The sequence below is a fragment of the Leuciscus leuciscus genome (genome assembly GCF_965113295.1).
Source record: "Leuciscus leuciscus genome assembly, chromosome: 25".
In the NCBI taxonomy this organism is placed as follows: Eukaryota; Metazoa; Chordata; class Actinopteri; order Cypriniformes; family Leuciscidae; genus Leuciscus; species Leuciscus leuciscus.
The window spans coordinates 29,062,028-29,078,959 of NC_138724.1; the positions used below are offsets into that span (position 1 = coordinate 29,062,028).

Sequence of the window (16,932 nt, forward strand, 5' to 3'; positions counted from 1 at the left end):
TATTTTTTTCCTCTGATTGCGTGGCCCAAGACGATTCCATTCCTGCAAAATTGACTAAAATTTAACCAGATCATCTTCAGACCATGCTGACAAAAAGTTATGGAATTCAAGTTGATTCTTGAATAACGCACGAACGAATTTGGCAAAGATCATGCCAAAATTAACGTGAGGTTATATCTCGGCAACGCTTTAGCGTATCCTGACCAAACTTGGTGTGTGTTATGACAACTATGACCGTAGGCTACCTGCACAGTTTCAGCACAGTGCCATCTAGTGGTCAGGAGATATGGAAAAAAGCATACAGAGAGTTGAACAATACCCAATCTTCCTATATCGGCCATTTTGAATTTTGTCATAAAATGCTGAATATATTGGCGTATCGGTACGAAACTCTGTATGTGTCTTCGGCACCATGCCCTGAAGATACTCAGGTGATTGGAATCCACTGCTGCTTCAATGTATATGTAATGAGTGATTATAATCAAGGTATTAATCAATATTTTTCCTTATAAATATCAAATTAGTTGAATTACTTCCCTGGAGATTTTACTTTGTTATAGAAGTTACCAGTGTGATCACTGAAATGTTCTCCTCATGTATTCTCTAATGTCTGTATTTGATATCTGAATGCAGTTACAGTGCTTGCTTATTTAGCCCGGCTTCCAGAAATGAAATAGGGACTTGTTTTGTGTTTGAGAAAGGTCTTCAACGTGTTAAAACAAAAAGGGGTCATTGAAGTCTATAGTTTAAGGGACTATTTCTCAGTTAAAGCCTATATTTTCCATTTAGACTAAAGTTTCCTATCCTGGAGAGAAAGAGCTTGTTATCTTGATGTTTTGAGACGAGACTCCTGTTTATAGTTAGAGCCTGGCCAAATCCAACCTTGGAACCGTGTGTGTGTGTGTGTGTGTGTGTGTGTGTGAGTGTGTGTGTGTGTGTGTGTGTGTGTGTGTGTGTGTGTGTGTGTGTGTGTGTGTGTGTGTGTGTGTGTGTGTGTGTTAGTCTTCTTGGTTGCAGGTTAAGGAATCACTAGCATTATTGGAGATTGACTGAGTTGTTGTTTGGGACATGCTGGCGCCCAGAAACCCAAATCACGACGTGCCTGACTTCAGGGTCCGAGTGTCAGCTGCATAATCGATGGAGATATGCTTCAGTCTATCTGTATATGCATGGAAAATTACTATGTTTATCTATTTCTTAGCGTAGCTTAGACCTTGGAAATGGTATAACTGCTGTGTCTTGAGGCTGACTTCTGCTGATGAAACTGCAAACTATCTTCAGTAAAACTTTTCTTCAATTTATTATAATTCTGACTCCGGGCCTTCTTTTAAACATCTGGTCCTTGGGTCCTAAACTGTTAACCCCTAACACAGGGCAGCGCCACCTTGTGGTCAAAAGTTATTGTGAAATTTCAAAAAATAGGCTACTGATCACTTTTATTTAAATTAGCCTATTGTAAAGATTGGGTTATGCCGAAAACATAGATAGGCCTACCAAACTTCCTGTCCGCCATCTTGATGTTCTTTAAAAACCTACTTTTTTGAACTCCTACTAGACCGTTGGTCCAATTTGCACCAAAATCTAATTGTTTCATCTTAAGACCATGCCAGCAAAAAGTTATGGATTTTCGTGTCGATTGACCAAACAGTTTTTACCACATATACCACATCAATAAATTTGATGGCATGATGTTAAAACGACTTATCGTGCTTTCTTAGTACTTGGCACATTTTGACAGTTTTTTTAACTGTTTTGAATATTTGGATATAGCCTAAAATGTGCGGACTACCTAAAATGGCATGGTGAAGGGGGAAAAATCTGAGATGGGAGGAAAAATTAGTCAACGTTTTTTTTTTTTTTTTTTGTGGAACGCAAAACTTTTGTGAGCAAACGCAAAAACATAAAAATTCCTCCCACCTCACATTTTACCACCATGTCCCTTTAGGCAGTCGGTATAAATGCAAAACAGAGTTTTGAGTGGCTAATAAACTGCTTAAATAATTTTTTTCTAACTTATGTTATGCTGTGAGAAGCCACAGAAAACATCATGCGATTACATCCAAATAGTGATTCATTCGCGATCTGGCATTGCTAAATATATAATGCTAAAGAGCGGATAGAAAATTCACTGTGGCATGATTGCGGAAATATTATCAAAGAAATGTATCTCAGGTCGTTAATCTCTGGATGTTTACATGCTAAAATAACACCACAAATAAAAGGAATAGTAACATTAGGCTTTATTCTTCAGCAAATTACCATTATCAGTTATTTCTGTCTGTTTATCATGCAAATCCTTTTGTGTTCTAAAGAGAAAAGGAATGCAAAAATAAAGTAAGGAAAATATTTCACATTGAAACATTACTTTTAACATTTTTATTTCATATCCCAAGGCCCAATGCACTCCTAGCTTTACTTAATGACCCTGATCTCATGGTAGCTCTGAGAATAAAAGATATTGCTGATGTTCATCTTCTGATATTGGATTCCAGCCTCAAAATATTCAACTGGAGGTGATTTCATTCTGGCCACAGAGAGACAAATGACAGAAATTTCACAGTTTTATGTGAAACCGGAGCTCTATCATTGACATTTCTGCAGATCTTTGGCAGATGTTCTCAAAGCGGCTTTCAGGACACATGCTGTGGGAGGTTACAGACGTTTCATCACTGTTTATGAGGATCTGTCATTCATTGTAAATGAGGTGAGAGATCCACATTCAGGCCACGGATCCTGGAGGTAATAAGAGCTTTTGGATCTTTTCTTTGAGTGAGTAATTTTCTCTTCTCAGCTTTAAAGTCGCCCTGTGGTGAAAATCCAGCTTTTAATGTTGTTTATGTGTCTATGTGGTGTTTTTAATATGCTTTCAGACAAACCATGTGTAAATTCATAAGTCGACAGCATTGCTGAGTATTTTCTCCTTAAAACTGCAGTGAACCAAAGACAGTCTCAAACACACGCTTTGAAATCGCTGGTGTTTCTGACGTCACAAACGACCTTGTAACCAATCAGATCAACGTGTGATCGTCAACCAGTGGATCTCTGAGCTGAGTGAGTGAGTGGAGGCGGGGCTCATTTGCATATTCATAGAACCGCGCATACTAAATGAGGCAAGGGTGTCGAGTTACATTCAAGATATTTTAAGGCATAAAGAATTTTTTTTCAAGGAAAAAAACATTTAAATGTGTAATTTTGGTGATCAAAGATGAGTTTTAAGGGATAAAATGATTACAGGGGGACTTTAACAATCTGGTCGTAGTTTACTAACGGATCATTTAAAAAAGAAATAAATCTCCCCACATGCAGTACAAATTCTCCTGAACTCATTTGTAGTAAACATGAATGAGTCACTGTTTGTACTGAAGAAACCGAATGCTTATTCGATTAGTGGCCCCTTGATTTAGTACTTCAACATATTTGTTTTGTTTTCTTGGCAGTTTATGTGGATTATAGTTAAGTTTACCATTTGAAATGTGATCTCATTAATCAGCCCTGGTTTGGGCTTACACAACTACTCATTACTAATCAGCTTTCAGAAAAGTAGTCGAAAAACACGTTGCATCATTAGTGGAGAGAGTAAAACAACTAGTAGACTAATAAGGAAAAGACTCCATGATAATGTGGTTGAGCAATATTTAATTTCTTAGGGTAAACATGTCATACTTACAAATATATATGTACACGCCGGCAATAAAGACAAACGCAATCATTGAGAATGAACATATGTGTTTGTAGAGCAGATTGAGAGTTTGAGATGAAGGTCTTTGCAGTTTGTGCTTTCCTCTAGCGCCATCTTCTGGCAGAACTTCATAAGCAAATCTGCTTCTTAACAATATATTTTGTACTCAAGCAACATACATTTTGTACAAATACAAGTATTAAACATACAATACATATGCTTCTTAACAAATGTTTGTGAATGGACACATCAAAGACTTCATTTGTACATTTGTATCTTAAAGGAACAGTTCACCAAAATCTGAAATTCATAAATTCATCATTTACTCACTAACATGCCATCTTAAACCTGTATGAGTTTCTTTCTTCTGTGGAACACAACGAGAAATGAAAATGTGTAACATAATATTATAAAATAGCCTATAATTAAAGTAGATGCTAAATAAATAATACAGCAAAACTCTAAGATATCAATTCCAGGGTATACTGCAAACAATGCTTTTCTTACTTAGTATTTTTGTGTTGTTTTCATTAAAATGAAATGAGAATGATCTGCCAGTGGGGTTAGAAAAATAAACTTAATTCAAACGGAAACAAGGTTATTTTTCTTACTGCATTAGCAGAATTTTTTTCTTGTTTTAAGCAAAAACTCACTTCATTTAGATTTTTTTCCCCCAGAAAACAAGACATAACATGGTAGCTTATTTTACTACTTTAGTAAATGCATCTTGATTTAAGAATTTGTAGATATTTGGACTGGAAACAAGACAAAAATACTGAGTAAGAAAAGCATTTTTTGCAGGGTAAAAATATCAGCATACGAGTGAGTAAATAATGACCGAAAAAAATTTTTGGGGAGAACTAGCACTTCAAAAAAATCACATCCATCTTCAATAACGTATAAATAAATCCATAAAATCATAATAAAACAGTTATTTCCTCAGAGAGCTCGTGATAGCGGCTGTTTTGTCGTCACGTGTTCCTCAGGTTCTTGAGCTCCAGCTCCAGTTGTCGGATTCTCTGGTCTTTCTCTCCGAGTTGATGTTTGAGTTTCCTCAGCTCGTCCTGCTGCCGGTGGACCGTCTTCAGCAGCTGGAAAACACACACACACGATCTCTCAGATCTCTCACTCTCCCTTCTAGACATCTAAAGCTTAAACAGAGAGTGGAGAAGTGCACAGATTTTGTCTATTTAAATGGAGAAAAATCGATCATAACTCCAGTAAACTATGGAGTGCCGCAGGGATCTGTATTAGGCCCCCTGTTATTTTCAATATATATGATGCCACTTGGAAATATTATAAGGAAACATGGAATTAGTTTCCATTGTTATGCTGATGACACTCAAATATATATTTCATCACGGCCGGATGAAAACGCTACATTTTCCAAATTGACAGAGTGTGTTAAAGATATAAAAGATTGGATGACGCGTAATTTTCTTTTATTAAATCCAGACAAGACAGAGGTAATACTTATCGGTTCAAAAAACCGCCCACAAAACCTCGCACAATACAACTTTAACATCATAGGATGTCCTGTTACTTTATCCTCTACAGTAAAAGACCTGGGTGTTATACTCGATTGCAACCTGTCTTTTGAAAATCATATTTCTTATGTTACAAAAACAGCCTTTTTCCACCTTAGAAACATTGCTAAGCTACGTAATATGCTATCAGTTTCTGATGCAGAAAAGTTAGTTCATGCATTCATGACCTCGAGACTGGATTACTGTAATGCTTTATTAGCTGGTTGTCCTGCATCCTCAATAAACAAGCTACAGTTAGTCCAAAATGCCGCCGCTAGAGTTCTTACGAGATCAAGAAAATATGATCATATAACACCGATTTTATCATCACTGCATTGGTTACCTATAAAGTTCCGTATTAATTACAAGGTATTGCTACTGACTTATAAAGCCCTAAACGGCTTAGCTCCAGTCTATTTAACGGATCTTCTATCACCCTATAATCCATCGCGCTCTTTAAGATCACTAAATTCAAGGCTTTTGGTCATACCTAGGATATCCAGAACCACCAAAGGAGGGAGAGCATTTTCACATTTGGCTCCAAAACTCTGGAATAGTCTTCCTGATACTGTTCGTTGCTCAGACTCGCTCTCCCAGTTTAAAACTAGATTAAAGTCGCATCTCTTCAGCCAGGCATTCATATAATCCTACAGTTCAAACTACAATCCGGCCTCTATCCAATGCCAGAGGAGAACTGGCCCCCGACTGAGCCTGGGTTCTCCCAAGGTTTTTTTTTTCTCCATTAAGGCACCTGATGGAGTTTTAGGACACCATTAGGTCACTTGATGGAGTTTTTCGGTTCCTTGCCACTGTTGCCTTTGGCTTGCTCAGTTGGGGATATTTTGGGGATATTTAATTTAATTTTATCAATCAATAAATTCCTCTTGAAACAAACTTTGTTGTATTATTTTAATTTAATACTGTGAAGCTGCTTTGATGCAATCTGTATTGTGAAAAGCGCTATACAAATAAACTTGACTTGACTTGACTTGACAGATGTTTCTCCTGGGAAAAACACCCCAATAATCTCATATTGGGCTACATGATCTGCACTGAGGTCACACACACACACACACACACACACACACACACACACACACACACACACACACACACACACACACACACACACACACACACACACACACACACACACACACACACACGCACGCACATACGCACACACACACACACACACACACACACACACACACACACACACTCACACACACACTCATACACACACACCTCTTTGTCTGTGTTTGGAGAAGTGTTTTGCAGTAAGTCAATGCCCTTCACTGTGCGTCTGTCTCGTCTCGATGCTCTGAGTCCTGCTGGATTTGGACGTTTATACGCTTCTTTAAGAGAAATCAGCACTGGCCCTGTACAAACACACAGATGCATTTACACACACACACACACACACACACACACACACACACACACACACACACACACACACACACACACACACACACACACACACACACACACACACACACACACACACACACACACACACACACACACACACACACACATCTGTGCATTAATGAACTCAGATCATGCTCATTTCTGCATTTATTCCCTGATATATTTGAGGATAGAGACGTCACCCCTGTCGGTCCCACTGAGCCACTCCTCAGCCGACAGAGCCGACTCTGCTCCCGCCGTCATCGGGAACACATCCTCCTGAAACGACTCCGACTGCAGCACACACACACACACACACACACACACACACACACACACACACACACACACACATCACAGAAGATCTTTAGTGTGTAATGGCTTCATTTCAGTGACTTGGAATATTTCCCCGCCAGCATTTTTGATCATTTTCACAAAACTTTCATGGCCTGAACATGCAGTGTATCAGAAGACAGAACAGATCCCGTCAATAGCAGAGAAGTGTTGTGTCATAAATATACGCTCACACACACACACACACACACACACACACACACACACACACACACACACACACACACACACACACACACACACACACACACACACACACACACACACACACACACACACACACTTGCACACTTGCACACAGACACTCACTCACTCACACACACACTCACTCACTCACATACACATACTCGCACACAGACACTCACACACACACACACACACACACACACACACACACACACACACACACACACACACACACACACACTTGCACACAGACATGCACACAGACATGCACACAGACACACACACACACTCGCACACAGACATGGATGATGGAATTTTCCATGTGTGTGTGTGTGTGTGCGCGAGTGTGTGCGAGTGTGTGTGTGTGTGTGTGTGTGTGTGTGTGTGTCTGTTAAAGATAAACCCATGTTATAAGTCGTGGCTCCTCTCACCCTGCGCGGGACGATCATGGAAATGGGCTCCACCATATTTTTCAGAGTCACCAGCTTATAAAACCTGAAGATCTCGCACTCGCCCACATCGACCCCGCGCTTGGGCATCAATCCTGCAGGAAAACATCAGATCAGACTCGTTCACCTCCGACCCGTGACTTATCACCTCCACCTTTATATGATCACAGAAGTACTGGGATAAGAGTTTATAGGTGGGAAAACACGATCAAAATAGAGCAAATCACCTTTTGAAAATAACTTGTCGCTTCAAATAACGATTGTACCATTACATCATTACACCAGTAGGTGGCGTCAAGTGACTGTTAAAAAATTTATTTGTCATTGAATCATTCACTCAAGAGATTCGTTAAAAACGCTGATTCATCCAGTAATGAAACAAGTGAAGTCTTTATGAGTGAGTCATTGAATCATTCACTCAACCCACCTTTTTATATAATTCATTCAGATTAATTAAACATTTTAAATAGACTGCAGCAATTAACATTTAGTCAGAAATTACATGTTATTTTGTTTAGTTGTCTGTTCAGAATAGTGTGAGTAAAGCTTGTTTCCGCCACAGAATAAAACATTTTAAAAGATAATTGTGACTTTTTAATCTCACAATTGCTGCTTTATAACTCGAAATTCAGACTTTATATCTTGCAATTCTGACTTTATAACTCAGACTTTATATCTCGCAATTCTGACTTTATATCTCGCAATTCAGACTTTATATCTCGCAATTCTGACTTTATATCTCGCAATTCTGACTTTATAACTCAGACTTTATATCTCGCAATTCTGACTTTAACTCAATTCTGACTTTATATCTCACAATTGCTACTTTATATCTTGCAATTCTGACTTTATATCTTGCAATTCTGACTTTATAACTCAGACTTTATATCTCGCAATTCTGACTTTATAACTCAGACTTTATATCTCGCAATTCTGACTTTATATCTCGCAATTGCGACTATATCAAGCAATTCTGACTTAATAACTCGCAATTTTGACTTTACACTCACCTAAAGGATTATTAGGAACACCTGTTCAATTTCTCATTAATGCAATTATCTAATCAACCAATCACATGGCAGTTGCTTCAATGCATTTAGGGGTGTGGTCCTGGTCAAGACAATCTCCTGAACTCCAAACTGAATGTCAGAAGAAAGGTGATTTAAGAAATTTTGAGCGTGGCATGGTTGTTAGTGCCAGACGGGCCGGTCTGAGTATTTCACAATCTGCTCAGTTACTGGGATTTTCACGCACAACCATTTCTAGGGTTTACAAAGAATGGTGTGAAAAGGGAAAAACATCCAGTATGCGGCAGTCCTGTGGGCGAAAATGCCTTGTTGATGCTAGAGGTCAGAGGAGAATGGGCCGACTGATTCAAGCTGATAGAAGAGCAACTTTGACTGAAATAACCACTCGTTACAACCAAGGTATGCAGCAAAGCATTTGTGAAGCCACAACACGCACAACCTTGAGGCGGATGGGCTACAACAGCAGAAGACCCCACCGGGTACCAATCATCTCCACTACAAATAGGAAAAAGAGGCTACAATTTGCACGAGCTCACCAAAATTGGACAGTTGAAGACTGGAAAAATGTTGCCTGGTCTGATGAGTCTCGATTTCTGTTGAGACATTCAGATGGTAGAGTCAGAATTTGGCGTAAACCGAATGAGAACATGGATCCATCATGCCTTGTTACCACTGTGCAGGCTGGTGGTGGTGGTGTAATGGTGTGGGGGATGTTTTCTTGGCACACTTTAGGCCCCTTAGTGCCAATTAGGCATCGTTTAAATGCCACGGCCTACCTGAGCATTGTTTCTGACCATGTCCATCCTTTTATGACCACCATGTACCCATCCTCTGATGGCTACTTCCAGCAGGATAATGCACCATGTCACAAAGCTCGAATCATTTCAAATTGGTTTCTTGAACATGACAATGAGTTCACTGTACTAAAATGGCCCCCACAGTCACCAGATCTCAACCCAATAGAGCATCTTTGGGATGTGGTGGAACGGGAGCTTCGTGCCCTGGATGTGCATCCCACAAATCTCCATCAACTGCAAGATGCTATCCTATCAATATGGGCCAACATTTCTAAAGAATGCTTTCAGCACCTTGTTGAATCAATGCCACGTAGAATTAAGGCAGTTCTGAAGGCGAAAGGGGGTCAAACACAGTATTAGTATGGTGTTCCTAATAATCCTTTAGGTGAGTGTTTATCACGCAATTCTGACTTTATCAGAATCGTGATCTTTATTTGAAACAAAAAAATTGCATTTCTCGATGTAACCCGAACGGTGCCGCTGTCTGAGCCTCCTGTCCTGCGTTTGGTGATGCAGAAACTCACCGAGACCCTTCTGAGGAGCCGGAGACCTGAACTCCATCAGCAACTGCAGGAACGGCTTCTCAGGACTGACCTCGTAATATCGGATGTTTCCGTCACCCTGTGGACGCCAGACCATCTCCACAGTCAGATTACACATGCAGTTCTTGCACCTCAGTGTACTGTAGTACATTATTAAACAGTATGCAATATACTCAGTGTATAGGGTTGGGAATCAGAATCGAATACTTGAGGTCAGGAACCGGATACATGTTATAAAATAAAAATGTTGATTCCTCTCATTGATTCCTTTGTGTGTATTTTAATGTGATTTTAAATGTGATTTCAAGCGCGAGACGACTAGTGCACTGTTTTCTGTTCTGCGCACATAAACGCACATTATTAACAGTAATAAAATTAAAATCCTTTTTAATTGGGACATTACTTGTCCCTGTCTCGTTAAACACTTTCAGGCACCGTTAGGCACTTTATGTCCACTTTTCGAAAATGTTCTTAATTTTTATGCACAATAAAACCCTCAGATGGGTTTCAGACGATTGTGGGCGGAGTTTGTGTAAATAGCTTCTGCACTAAAAGCACTTTAAAAACAATATTTGCACTTGGCTCGCTCACCTTCCCGGCCAGATAGATCATGTGTGTGTCGGGATCATAGAACGGGAAGAGGACACCCGACAGCCCATCGATCTCTTCCTCCATGATGGGTGCAGACAGGTCCTCCTACATATTTAAACAAATGTCCAGATTAATCTGTTGACTTATTCTAATCAGCCTAGAGACATAGAGGACGATGACTGGAAGGCTGTCAACCAGTTAGACCCTACCTGATCCCATAATGCAATCTGTCTGGTGTTCCACCTGGAGACGCCCGTGGTGAGGACACGCTTCAGATTACCCAGAAACACCACACGGTTCACTCTCGTGTTCTTACAGTCTGCTTCCTGTTTGGATGTACAAATTATATATATCTAAGCAAACAGGTTCGGTTAAAATATAATGTAGAGTTCAAATTTAAGATTTAAAATAAATATAATTTTATTAATTTATTAGTTAAATTTTTTAATTTGGCTAGTTTTGTATTTTATAAAAAAAAATTGTGCTCTTTAAAATGCACAAAAATAAAATCAAAATGTTTGTGTTTTTATTTGTTCCATTTCTTTTATTGTAATTTCTTTTTACATGAATAATATCTCGAAAAACCTGAAGCAGTGTTTGATTAATTGGGAAATATTCTAATATTCTAATAAAAAGTCATAATAGTAATATATAATTATACTATAATATAACATTCATATTTATATTTCAATATTAAATAAGCCAATTCAATTCTAAAATAAAATTATAAAAAATTATAAAATTATAAAACATTTTGTAAAATATAAATATATATAAATATATAGAAAAATAGAATTTTTCTTTATTTAAATGAAAATATAGATACTGTATATTTTTTTATATTTATTATAAAAACAATAATATGTAGGCCTATGATAATTCAGCGACACCAAATCAGAACAATGCAAAAATAACATTTATTTTCAACAAAATATATTTAATTAAACAATTTTTTTTCATTTAAATATAATGTACAGTTAAAATATATAATCTAAAAATAAAATATAAATATATTTTTTTAAATTAAAATTGTATATATATAAAATATATATATATATATATATATATATATATATATATATATATATATATATATATATATTTATATATATATATATGACATCTGCACTCACCTGAAGAACTTTCCCTGAACGTGGATCAATAATCCGCAGTTTTTTATCCTTACAGCTGGTGGCCAGTAAACTTCCATCAGTGTTGAAGGACATACAGAGGACAACATCTGGATGGCTGTCAATCATCTTCACAGCCACGCCCTCTTCCAGATTCCAAATCAGAATCTGTTACGTCAACAACAAAAATATCACTATTGTTGAGTCGTTCAGTTCTCTGTGGGTTAGTTCCAGTTGTCTTGGTCAGTGTTGGGGAAAGTTACTTTGAAAAGTAATGCATTACAATATTGCGTTACTCCCTTAAAAAGTAACTAATTGCGTTACTTAGTTACTTTTCAAGAAAAGTAATGCATTACGTTAATTTTGCGTTACTTCCACACATTTAGTCTAGAACTACAATAAACATCATGTTCACACACAACGCCTCTGCACTGCAACATTGGGACGAGAGCTGTCAGTCAATAAATGGGGGGGGGGGGGGGGGGGGGTAACTTGCATTACTTATTTGAAAAAGTAACTCAATGCAATTACTTACTTAAGTAATGCATTACTTTACTAGTTACTTGAAAAAGTAATCTGATTACGTAACTCAAGTACTTGTAATGCGTTTCCCGCAACACTGGTCTCGGTCACCTTGCAGTCGTATCCGGCGCTGAGCAGGATCCCGCTACAGGAGGGGTGCCACTCAATAAGCCCCGCCCTCCGGCTGTGGCCAATCAGGATCATCAGAGCTTCGGTCATGTTCCTCCTCAGACCGCCCTCAGGAATCTGCCAGATCCTCACCTGAGGTTCAAAAGCCAAGGCAAGGTTTACTTCAGTGTTATTAGATATTATTAGATGCCAGATGAGAAGTTTATCTATGTATCCTCTTTTAATTCATTTTATAACTGTTTTAATTTTCCTTGCTTTTATTTTGTGATGAGCACTTTGAATTGCCATAGTGTATGAAATGTGCTATATAAATAACCTTGCCTTGCCCTGTTATATGTGTCCCTGGTCAAGGCTGCATTGGCATCATTATTTATCAGCATGATTAAGCAGGTTATTTCTCACCGTACAGTCCTCAGAGCTGGACGCGATGATGTTGTCCATGAACGGACTCCACTTGATGTCCATCACGCTGCCCTGGTGGCCACACACCTTTGGGTGATGAGGGTCTATTCGCCCTGGCTGAGAGAAAATGAGCTCATATTTAGACTGGGGCAACTTGTCACACCGAAAAGGTATGAGAATTTTGAGTCAAACATTTTCTCTAGCTGTGGTTTTGTATGTTGGTGACAGTTAAGGCCTAGTTGGCTTAAATTACAATATGTTTTTGTGTATTTTATCCTCCAAAAACTCAATATCATCATATGGAATTTTTATCTGTTGGGTAAAAAGTGAACATAAAACAACACTGACCTACATTAAGACAAGAGCCACTCAATAACAGTCGGGGCAAGTTGTCACATACGTTTTAATTGCTGTAAATTTAGCCATTATTATTATTCATTACTTTCTTTTGATCAAAACAATGGTGTGATTTAGTTTTGCATGCTATGTTTTTCTTTTTTTCTATATTTCAAGGAGTATTTTTTTGCTTTTGTTTTATGGATTACTTTGGTCAAAAACTTAATTGGCAATAACATATTTTAAAAACACATATGCTGCACAAGATGGCTTGATATTTCATATTTACAAATAAATTATATATATATATCTTAAAATTATACACTAGTAAAAGTGTAACAACTTGCCTCAATTTTATTTACATATGTAAATACTTGTAAAACTAAATAAAAATGTTCTTGGCTGCAGTTCTTATTTCTACCACAATGTGACGCTACAAACAAACTATCCATTGTGGTTCTACAGAAATCTGAGCGGCCACACTACCCAAAATAAAAGCATTTAATTCACTACACCGTCTTTAGTTCCATAAAACACATTTCTGATATGACTTTTGTTTCAGTAGAGTTTGTGTATGCTTGAGGACTGAACTAACTAGTATCAGAACTCTAACAGAGGACTGATTGTGTGTCTGTACCAGTCACATGTGTCTCCATCTCTCACTCCCTGCCTGACATAGATATCAATACATCCTCCAAACGCTGAACACACGTGTCTGAACACACACGCTTATGGATTACTACTGTCTCTCCAGTGGCATTTGCACATGATCTCTGGTTAAACAACATTACTGTGATGGTACTAAGATCAAAACCTTGGCACAGTAATGCTTTAATTGGCTGGATGGTTAAACTAGTTAGTTTTAGTATGCAAAGTACGATTATGCTTCATTTGGCTGATCAGACCAGTTAGTTTTAGTATGCACAGTATGATTATGCTTCAGTTGGTTGGTCAAACTAGTTACTTTTAGTATGCAAAGTACGATTATAATTCACTTGGTTGGTAAATCTAGTTAGTTTTAGTATGCACAGTATGATTATGCTTCAGTTGATTGGTCAAACTAGTTACTTTTAGTATGCAAAGTACGATTATAATTCACTTGGTTGGTAAATCTAGTTAGTTTTAGTATGCACAGTATGATTATGCTTCAGTTGATTGGTCAAACTAGTTACTTTTAGTATGCAAAGTACGATTATGCTTCGTTTGGCTGATCAGAGTAGTTAGTTTTAGCATGCACAGTACGATTATGCTCTAGTTGATTGGTTAGAGACTAGTTAATTTTAGTATGCACAGTATGATTATGCTTCACTTGGTTAGTTAAACTAGTTTTAGTATGCACTTTAGTTTAGTATGCACAGTAAGATTATGCTTCACTTGGTTAGTTAAACTAGTTTTAGTATGCACTTTAGTTTAGTATGCACAGCAAGATTATGCTTCACTTGGTTGGTTAAACTAGTTAGTTTTAATATGCAAAGTAAGATTATGCTTCACTTGGTTAGTTAAACTAGTTTTAGTATGCACTTTAGTTTAGTATGCACAGTAAGATTATGCTTCACTTGGTTAGTTAAACTAGTTTTAGTATGCACTTTAGTTTAATATGCACAGTAAGATTATGCTTCACTTGGTTAGTTAAACTAGTTTTAGTATGCACTTTAGTTTAGTATGCACAGTAAGATTATGCTTCAGTTGGTTGGTTAAACTAGTTAGTTTTAATATGCAAAGTAAGATTATGCTTCACTTGGTTAGTTAAACTAGTTTTAGTATGCACTTTAGTTTAGTATGCACAGTAAGATTATGCTTCAGTTGGTTGGTTAAACTAGTTAGTTTTAATATGCAAAGTAAGATTATGCTTCACTTGGTTAGTTAAACTAGTTTTAGTATGCACTTTAGTTTAGTATGCACAGTAAGATTATGCTTCACTTGGTTAGTTAAACTAGTTTTAGTATGCACTTTAGTTTAGTATGCACAGTAAGATTATGCTTCACTTGGTTAGTTAAACTAGTTTTAGTATGCACTTTAGTTTAGTATGCACAGTAAGATTATGCTTCAGTTGGTTGGTTAAACTAGTTAGTTTTAATATGCAAAGTAAGATTATGCTTCACTTGGTTAGTTAAACTAGTTTTAGTATGCACTTTAGTTTAGTATGCACAGTAAGATTATGCTTCAGTTGGTTGGTTAAACTAGTTAGTTTTAATATGCAAAGTAAGATTATGCTTCACTTGGTTAGTTAAACTAGTTTTAGTATGCACTTTAGTTTAGTATGCACAGTAAGATTATACTTCACTTGGTTAGTTAAACTAGTTTTAGTATGCACTTTAGTTTAGTATGCACAGTAAGATTATGCTTCACTTGGTTAGTTAAACTAGTTTTAGTATGCACTTTAGTTTAGTATGCACAGTAAGATTATGCTTCAGTTGGTTGGTTAAACTAGTTAGTTTTAATATGCACAGTACGATTATGCTTCAGTTGATTGGTTAAACTAGTTAGTTTTAATATGCACAGTACGATTATGCTTCAGTTGGTTGGTTAAACTAGTTAGTTTTAATATGCACAGTACGATTATGCTTCTCTTGGTTGGTTAAACTAGTTAGTTTTAATATGCACAGTACGATTATGCTTCAGTTGGTTGGTTAAACTAGTTAGTTTTAATATGCACAGTACGATTATGCTTCAGTTGATTGGTTAGAGACTAGTTAGTTTTAGTATGCACAGTACGATTATGCTTCAGTTGGTTGGTTAAACTAGTTAGTTTTAATATGCACAGTACGATTATGCTTCTCTTGGTTGGTTAAACTAGTTAGTTTTAATATGCACAGTACGATTATGCTTCAGTTGGTTGGTTAAACTAGTTAGTTTTAATATGCACAGTACGATTATGCTTCAGTTGATTGGTTAGAGACTAGTTAGTTTTAGTATGCACAGTACGATTATGCTTCAGTTGGTTGGTTAAACAAGTTAGTTTTAATATGCACAGTACGATTATGCTTCTCTTGGTTGGTTAAACTAGTTAGTTTTAATATGCACAGTACGATTATGCTTCAGTTGATTGGTTAGAGACTAGTTAGTTTTAGTATGCACAGTATGATTATGCTTCACTTGGTTGGTTAAACTAGTTAGTTTTAGTATGCACAGTATGATTATGCTTCACTTGGTTGGTTAAACTAGTTAGTTTTAGTATGCACAGTATGATTATGCTTCATTTGGTTGGTTAAACTAGTTAGTTTTAATATGCACAGTACGATTATGCTTCATTTGGTTGGTTAAACTAGTTAGTTTTAATATGCACAGTACGATTATGCTTCAGTTGATTGGTTAGAGACTAGTTAGTTTTAGTATGCACAGTATGATTATGCTTCACTTGGTTGGTTAAACTAGTTAGTTTTAGTATGCACAGTATGATTATGCTTCAGTTGATTGGTTAGAGACTAGTTAGTTTTAGTATGCAAAGTACGATTATGCTTCTCTTGGTTAGTTAAACTAGTTTTAGTATGCACTTTAGTTTAGTATGCACAGTAAGATTATGCTTCACTTGGTTGGTTAAACTAGTTAGTTTTAGTATGCACAGCTTCAGGTGATCGATCAGTTAACTCTACCTTATGAAGTGGGATAACGATGAACGCTCCTCCTCCCGCGCTCTCTGTGACCACGGCGAGGAATTTGGGGTTAACGGCACAGAAGTGGTTGTCATGGACGCTGTGAGTGATGGGAATTCCCTCGTAACACTGCTCCCTGCTTCCCACTTTTCCAAAAACATGCCGGAACTTTGAATTTCTGTACGTGGATTGCCACGACATCTATAGAAGACGAACACAGCGAGAAACTTATCGCACTAGACACACAGACTAAAC

At 37.2% G+C, this 16,932-nt stretch overlaps 1 protein-coding gene across 1 annotated transcript; it reads right to left on the reverse strand.

The window, feature by feature from the left end:
- Nucleotides 1-3,629: 3,629 nt before the first annotated feature.
- LOC309491232 (coronin-2B-like) lies at nucleotides 3,630-16,878 on the reverse strand (the record flags this gene model as incomplete). Its single annotated transcript, XM_082160703.1, has 11 exons — nucleotides 3,630-4,770; nucleotides 6,454-6,587; nucleotides 6,822-6,912; nucleotides 7,590-7,702; nucleotides 9,957-10,053; nucleotides 10,566-10,670; nucleotides 10,775-10,891; nucleotides 11,699-11,863; nucleotides 12,329-12,478; nucleotides 12,749-12,865; nucleotides 16,678-16,878. The coding sequence occupies 11 exons, from the start codon at nucleotides 16,876-16,878 to the stop codon at nucleotides 4,651-4,653; spliced, it is 1,410 nt and encodes a 469-aa protein (XP_082016829.1). The 3' UTR covers nucleotides 3,630-4,650.
- Between the last annotated feature and the right edge of the window lie 54 nt (nucleotides 16,879-16,932).